The 8,574-nt window shown below is 49.0% G+C and overlaps 1 protein-coding gene across 1 annotated transcript; it reads right to left on the minus strand.

Moving 5' to 3' along the window:
- Nucleotides 1-6,440: 6,440 nt before the first annotated feature.
- Nucleotides 6,441-7,376, minus strand: LOC105558273. Its single transcript, XM_012005862.1, has one exon. It carries the CDS (start codon nt 7,374-7,376, stop codon nt 6,441-6,443), a length of 936 nt encoding a protein of 311 aa, XP_011861252.1.
- Between the last annotated feature and the right edge of the window lie 1,198 nt (nt 7,377-8,574).

The following is an 8,574-nucleotide window of genomic DNA, read 5'->3' on the forward strand; positions in this document are numbered from 1 at the left end:
GAAGGTTACTCAGGGCGATGACCTTGACAACATATGTCAAGGTCAAGGTCATCGGAGCTGACTCCCCTAAAGTGAACATTTACCGAAAAAAGTTGCCAATACTGTTATTTGCACACGATTCAAAATTGTATTAAAATTATGTTTGTTGCAGAGTATTAAATATTGCAATGCATGCACAGTGTCATAATGTTTTAATTTAATATTCTAAATTGCACTGTAAAAAGAAAAAATAAAAGAAAGGCAAAATATAAAAATAACTATTACAATACATTAAATACTATAAGAAATCATTAAATAAGTATTGTATTATAAAATAAAGTATTATAAAATACATTATTATAAAATACATTATTATAAAAAATATATAATATATTACTGTTTAGATTATATAATTTTGCTAAACAAATCATAAAAATTAATTTTTAAGAATTTTATATATTCTTACAATGTACTATACTTAATGTGGCGACCCACGCCACATCAGGCGCGCGGGCACCACACGTCACGGCGCCGCTCCTGCGAGCGCCGGTGACACGGCGCGCGACGGTAGTACGGCGCGCCGCCGATAGGCGGACACAGCGCCGGCAGCATACTCGCACTCAGAATTCAGTGGCGATGGGTATATTAAGACCTCCGGCGGCGACGAAATTTCAATAAGTGTTTCTCGTCGGAGATAGTTCGCGAGTGTTAGTAGTCGTCTGTAGTATTGATCGGGTGAGCCCCACGGCAGTGATGCCAGAATGGTCGCGCTTTTTAGCGCATGCGCAGTAGAAATGGCAGATATCCAGTGGCGTGTCAGTATTGGTATAATGGGCGCAAGACCTGTCTGAACTCGTCGGCCGTCGTCGCGCAGGAGGATAGATGTTTTTTATATATTAATATGTATAATATAGTACAGTTATATGCAAACAGAAAGATGTGTCGTTGTTAAAACGGTCTACCGCCGGTAAAAAATTATCATTTAGAATTTTCTTTAAGAAAATTTCTTACGGGCGACTAGCGATACACCTATTTGTCCGTAGTAGGTACTTCAGTGAGCCTCAAATCGACGCGCATGCGCTAAAAAGCGCGACCATTCTGGCATCACTGCCCCACGGGCCTCGATTATTTTCCTCCAAGCGAGCCCCTTGGGCCTTGGATTCTCACCGAGCGAGCCTCCTTAGGCCTCGGTATCATCGCCGAGCGAGCCTCCCTAGGCCTCGGTATCATCGCCGAGCGAGCCTCCTTAGGCCTCGGTATCATCGCCGAGCGAGCCTCCCTAGGCCTCGGTATCATCGCCGAGCGAGCCTCCTTAGGCCTCGGTATCATCGCCGAGCGAGCCTCCTTAGGCCTTGGTATCATCGCCGAGCGAGCCCCTTGGGCCTCGGTATCTTCACTCGAGCGAGCTTCTGCAAGGCCTCGACCATTCCTCGAGCGAGCTCCACGGGCCTCGACTTCTACCCAAGAGAGCTCCTGAGGGCCTTGGCACCACGAAGGGATCCTGCCACGAGTCCGTTGACGAACCCGAGACGTCTCACCACCAGGAAGCCCAGAGCGCGTACCGCCTCTGCCACCGTCGCATCCCGGACCACCATCGGATCCACGACTGCACCGGAGGCCTCTACCTCCACCGATACGTGGACACAGTTACTTCCCGTGGAGACTACTGCCGATTGAGCCCGGTTCCGAGAGCAGGGAACCCAAGTCCACTGCAGTGTTGCCACCGTCGACGCGGCCACTCAGACGACCCCGCAGGGTTCGGCCGAACTTCAGGTCGTGCCTGTGGACGTGGCGCAACCATCCTCGCCGAGAGGAACGCAAAGCGCGGCAGGCCTAGACAGCCCCGAAGAAGACTCGCAACCGCTCTTCTCAGGGCGACACACACAAACCGCCCTTTTCAGGGCGACCAAAAGAATATAACGAGAGAACACCTCTGATTCTCCGCAAGAGACGCTACACTTAATATTATGAAAATAATACTAGAATATTGTATACAGGGTGTCTGATGCAAAAGTAGCCAACTTGAAAATAGTGTTAGATTGGGTTAAACTAAGGAGAAATATCATGTGCCGCGGTACAAAAGTAACAATAGTTATCGAGTAATTAATTTACACGTCTGAGCGAATAAGGATGCAGAATATGGTAGGCCGGACTCGGACTATAAACATCATGTTTATATTTCGGGTCGCCCGTCGCTCGCGCTCGCTGCCGCGCTCCCCGCCGCGCCTAGGTTTTTTCCCACCACGGTGTATCTCGCGCGTCGCTCCACCTCCCGCTCATCGATCGATTTTCTTAAATGCCTTCCGAGTCCAGCCTACCTTCTCCTGCATCCTCATTCGCTCAAACGTGTAAATTAATTACTCGATAACTATTGATACTTTTGCACCGAGGCACATGACATTTCTCCTTAGTTTAACCCAATCTACCACTATTTTCAAGTTGGTTACTTTTGCATCAGACACCCTGTATATTTGAAATATATCCTTCTCGAAATCTATGTGTACTCTTAGAATTAGCATACAAGTGACAATACTTTGTAACATAATTAGGACATTTTTCTGTTAAATCAACATTTCTTAAACCTGGTTGCACCAACATCGCTTAATTTTAACCTTAGCTTAATTTACTCTTTGTTTCTTTCTAAGGGACACAGAAAGACGAAGAGTGAATTAAGCTAAAGTTAAAGTTAAGCGACTTTGGTGCAACCGGGCCTTATATGCTTAAAAAACTTCTTACCTCCCAGTTTGCCAATAACGGCATAATATTTCGATTCCTTGCCATTCTTGCTGTGTAAACTGGTTCGAACTGTGTATAACTTGCCGTACACATAATCATTTACATCTTTGGGCTGAAATGGAATCTTTTGCCCTTTGTCATTAATATCACTTATTTTGCTTATTGGCACTATTTCTTTTCCATTGTCATGCTTATATTTCACGTATGCAAACCAACTCGATGAATTCATCGTTGTTGGAAATCAATCAAAATTTTTACACCGGTCAGCTTATTACAGGCTTTTTCTTCTTATATCTTTTGGAACTCAAGCAGTCCTAAAATGGCCACAACAACTTGCAAGCGTTAAGGCAACGTGTACAATTTAACCTAACCTAACCCTTTTTTTGTTCCGAGAGAGGGAAAAAACGCATTTACGCGTACCATCAGGGCCGGATCCTGGATGGTTATGCTGGACTCACCCAAGAAGCGGGAATACCAGCTAAAAAAACCCTCTCTTTGGACCATCCCCGCACTATAGACGAGCCACCCCCGGTACCGCCTATGAAGGCATTCGTCAGGAGCGACCCACCCAACAGTGCTGGGCTTAACCCACAGCAAAGGCGGCTAACGCAGTACCCGCCACCCTTTTTCCGAGGAAAGAGGGCGGCGGTGTGTGGATGGTCCACGCGACAAAGAACAACCAAAGCCGATTAATGCAACAAATAATCATGAAAAACCCCATAATCTAATGCAATTCGGCTGGTGTCTCCCCCCTTTTAGGTGTGTACGTTACATGACGGTACATGACACGGACAACCTATTGTATACAGACATAGCTGCCACAATTAATACGTACGAGATCTACAAGGATAACAACACTGAGGCACGACATAAAAACCGGCAGCAACAACACTAGAGCGATGCGCGTGCAAATTATTATAATCAACAACCTCGTATGAAACAAAGACGCCCACGCTCGGAGAGGGTCCTATTCTGGTGCATTTAAATAAATGTGCCAGAGGTCAGACTGCGCAGGCCACAAGCGCAGCCGGCGGGAACGTCTATTTGAAACCGGCATAACTATTCCGGCCCGGAGTGTCAGTCACGCTTAAATTACCGCGTGATCGCCCGTCACATTAAAGATTCAAAAACGTTAAATTGCACATCGGGCTGCCTTCCTGCCATCATCAAAGAAAGAAAGCCCGACGCGCGTGAGACTTCTTCAGCGAGCTCGGGATTGAGTACCCAGAATCCCGACCCGTAGCACAGCCTATTTTTTAGATTGTCATTTATTTATTAGATTGTCATAAACGTACGATGTGTGATACAACATCCGATACTAAAATACACTGCGCAAACCAATGTGCCCCAGTCCAACACATTTAGCGACCAGAGCGGATATAAATAAAAGTTAAACCAAGTCGATACAAAGACGCATAGGAAAGAAAAAGCCGCAAAACGCAGAAGCATCTTTAAACTAGAATAATTAAACTAAACTAGACTAACTTAGGCTAATAAAGTAGGCAACGCGAAAAAAAAGGCGGCGTAGGCGCACTTAACTGGGAAACCACGGTATACGTCTGTAAGCACATAGATGATCCCACGCAAATGCTCAAGACATTTATCTCGGTGAAATCAAAACACTATTATCATCATTAAGACCGACGTCATCTCTCCTCATGCGCGCTCTCTCTCTCTCGGCGTTCTCCTTGGACAACATTACCGAGGAGCAAAAACGTGAAAACGCAGACCAACACTCCTTATTCTTAAGAATGGCTGTAACCACAGATCCAAGCGTTAATATGTCCAGTTTCAAAGCCAGTAGAAGGCTCGCACGTTCCTCGTCCCAACTTGAACAGTCGATGAGCGTATGATCCGCCGTGTCCTCCGCGACGCCAGAATGTGGGCACGTACGGTCATCTATCTTGCCGATTTTATGCAAGAAAGACCCAAAACATCCATGGCCTGACATAATTTGAGTCATGTAGAAGTGGGACATGCCCCACCCCCTGTCAAACTACTGAGACCACACAGGGGCAATCGCCATCCTCGTTCGTAGGCCCGGAGGGCCCTCCCTTTCTGTTAGGGTTTGCCACTGTCGCATGGTGAGGACGCGTTCTTCGCAGCGAATCTCTTTAAGGGTTTTTTGGTCCAATAGCCCCGCCTCGCGCAAGTCGCATCGTCTCCGGTAGATTCTTTCTCGCTCCAACGCCAGTAGACACCACGGAACCTGTCTGGATATTAGAGAGGCAGCATCGAAAGAAACCGTCCGATAAGCAGCACACACACGGATCGCTATGGATCTCTGCGTGGCCTGAAAAACCCTCATGCCTTCTCTAGAACTCTAGAATCAAAGCTTCGCACCATATAGGGGCACCGTAGGGAGCCACCGAGGCTAAAACGTTGGCGTACAATCTTCTTTTGTTTTCGCGAGGACCTCTAAGATTCGGCATCAAGCCGTGGAGTGCCCGCGAGATATTATTAACCTTTAAACAGACTTTATTGAAGTGTTCTACAAATGTAAGTCGAGAGTCCAGGGTAACGCCAAGTTATTTAATTGCGGGAGACATCCCGATCAATGCCGATTTCACCCGGATAACAGGCTCGTGAGGGACTTTAAGGCCTTTCCTCTTGAACAAAACGGCCATCGTCTTCTGGGCCGCGACAACCAGGCCCAACGCATCCATTCTCCCGAGGACACCCGATATCTGGTCGTTGATCCTCGAGCGCATCAATTCCACCGACCGAGCCTATCCCACGATCAGAGTGTCGTAACAGAACACCGTACAGCCAGGCTTGGGTCTGACCTCTAGAATATAATTAAAGGAAATGTTCCATAATACTGGGCCCAGAACTGAGCCCTGAGGAATCCCGCATGTAACCTGTCTCGGCTCGATAGAGCCACTGATAGTTGGGTATTCAACATATCTTATGTGGAGGTAGTCGTCCAAAATACGGCGTAAATAGTCCGGGAACCCCTTCCGCTCAAGGGCCCAACAAATGGTTCCCCATGGGAGCGAGTTAAAGGCGTTCTGTATATCAAGGCTGACGGCTATTGCAAACCCATTCGACTCCAGGCCATGACGGACCACGCCAAGAACGGCATCGAGCGCATCGATCGTGGAGCGCCCCTCTCTAAAACCGAATTGAAAAGGAGACAGTTTGGCGTCAGGCAATGTTTCCATATGTGCCTTAAGTCTATCAACAATTATGACTTCAAATATTTTCCCTGCCTCATCTAACAGACAAATAGGTCTAGCCTTTATCTGTGTGCCCACCGAATCCTTGGGTATCAGTACCAGCCTTGCCAATTTCCAAATGGCGGGAAATACTCCGCACCTAAGGCATGAGTTGAATACTACGGTTAGACGATTCGCAGCAATTTCGGCAGCTCTACTCCAAACGATCCTACCGAGCCCATCCGGACCAGGAGCAGGACTGCTTTTTTTCTTATTGCGACGGATCGCTCTAAATACCTCCATAACATCAACCCGATCATCAGCGGAGAAGGAGCATCCGTTTCTCCATATCTCGGTCGAAGAATGCGTCTCTCCTGATGGAAAGAGAGAATCCAGCAATTCACCCAATACGTCCGGTTCTAGAGTCTCCGAGAGAGCAGGAGAAGCTCGTCTTAATCGTCTCATAACCAATTTATATGGGAGCCCCCATGGGTCATCATCCACACTGCGTATTAGCTCCTTCCATGAGTTAACTTTGGAGCGTTGAATTGCCTTTTTTAGGGCTCTCTATGCATCCCGATAACTCAACTCCAAAACCCGGCGTTCCTCGTCTGAGTGATTACGCCCTGCTCTGGAAAATTTCCTGCGGGCAACCGTGCAGACCCGTCTGAGATTCGCGATCTCCTCGTTCCACCAATAGACCGCACGCCTCAGTGTTCTAGGGCCGGACTTGCGTGCCGCCACATCACAGGCATTAGCCATGTATCCACAAACCGCCGCAGCCAAATTCCCCGGGGAGTCATCCTCCGATATACCAGAGCTCAGAAATTCAAACGTAGAGCATAAAAGGTCCTCATCCAACCCAGCGAACGACCAACGAGGATACACTCGGGGTGCAAGGCCAATGTCCGTCCTCGCATTGCTTGAATCAAACGAGAAAAGGATCGCCCTGTGATCCGATAGGGTTTCCACACTCTTGTTCACGTGCCAGTTCATGACGCGACCAGCGCACGCGGAAGAGGCCCAGGTAAGGTCCACCACGGAGGAACCCTGTGGCCGAACACACGTCGGCGCGGTTCCCTGATTCAACAGAACCAAGTCAAACTGGTCCGCCAGCCTCGCAAGGATCTCGCCGCGCCGGTTCGACACCGCAGCTCCCCACAGAGTCGATTTTGAATTAAAATCACCGCTTACAATGACAGGACCAGCGGACATTTCAATTGCGTCACAAAGACGATCCGCAAAATTGAGAAAGGTAGCCGTTGAGGTATTCGGTGAAATATATACCGAAATTATGTACAGGCCTTTAGTTAGGACACCAACAATGTTATCGGATCGATAGAAAACGGAACATCCCGGGCCCACAAAGTCCGGATCAAAAACAATAGTCGCAGACGCGTCCGCGTCTGCGCTAAAGAACCAATATGGGTGGTTCGTCGGAACTTTCCAGGGCTCCGAAAAATAGCAGACACCAATTTTATTTTCGACGGCGAATTGGCTCATAAGATCTTGAGCCGTCCGGCAGTGGTTCAGATTAACTTGGAGAAATTTAATTTTCATTATTATTTACAGGCTCCGTCCTCCGAGCACGGGAATAAGACCTTGAGCAGGCGTTTGATCCTATCCTATGATTGGGGTCGATGCCCTTATCAGCACATATAACACAGTGCGGTCGCAAGGAACAGTCCTTAGAGAAGTGACCATCCTGTCCGCAGTTAAAACAGGGCGTACCTCTACTGCTCTGCGACTGACAGCCGCCCACCACGTGCCCGAATTCCCAGCAACGGAAGCATTGGACCGGGCGGGATCGCAACAGGGCGACTCGCGCCGTCGTCCAACCCACGACCACAGTGCCCGCATTGGCCAGAAAGTTCGCTGCCCACAAAGGGCACTGGACCCACGCAGAGCGAAGGCCGTTGGGGGCCAACCTAAAGGGGCTGACTTTCATATCCCTATCCAGGCATCCGGCCGCGTCCATCAACGAGGTCCGGAGTTCGTCCGGAGAGACGGTGTCGTCAAGGCCGGAGATTCGTAGCTCACCCTTCGCAACTGGGCGCGACACCACGGCTCCGCTTCCAAGAGCCTCCCGCAGTTTGTCCGCCAGGAGATCAGCCTTGCGAGAATTTTCCTCACCAAAAATCTCGATTATAAAACCTCCACCAGCAGCAATTCTTATCTTGGGCTTGTTAATGCCAAGATCCGCCAAGGAAATCTTTTGCTTCGCAGTCCGAAGTAGTTCCGCGTGGGGAACCTCCGGCGAGGCGGATCTCAATGCGACCGCCGCCGACCTTGGAGTCGTCGGACTACGTCGCGCAGCTCCTCCACCGCGCCGCACGCCCGCGTTGAGTCTCCCTTCATTAATGTTCTTCTTTTCTGTTTCAGGTTCCTCCCGTGCCTCCGGCCACTCCGAGCGAGAGGATTCACCGGATGCTCCAGAAACTTTCTTCTTCTTCCTGTTGTTTTTCTGACGTACGATCGATGCAAAAGTAACTCGGGCAGACGAGGGCATCGATTCCGAGTCCGTGTTCTCAGACACCCCGCCGGTATTCAAGGGAGGACGAACTCGGATGTTTTCCACGATTCTAGGGGCCCCGCGCGGGACCGAAGATACCGCGCGACGATCACCACCACGTAACGCGGAGATGTCCCTCTGCAACTCCAATAGGATACGCATCTCGTTAGTTATCTTGTCTTCACATTC

This window comes from Vollenhovia emeryi, unplaced genomic scaffold (assembly GCF_000949405.1).
Source record: "Vollenhovia emeryi isolate VEMERY1.0 unplaced genomic scaffold, V.emery_V1.0 DF939360.1, whole genome shotgun sequence".
Classification (NCBI taxonomy): domain Eukaryota; kingdom Metazoa; phylum Arthropoda; class Insecta; order Hymenoptera; family Formicidae; genus Vollenhovia; species Vollenhovia emeryi.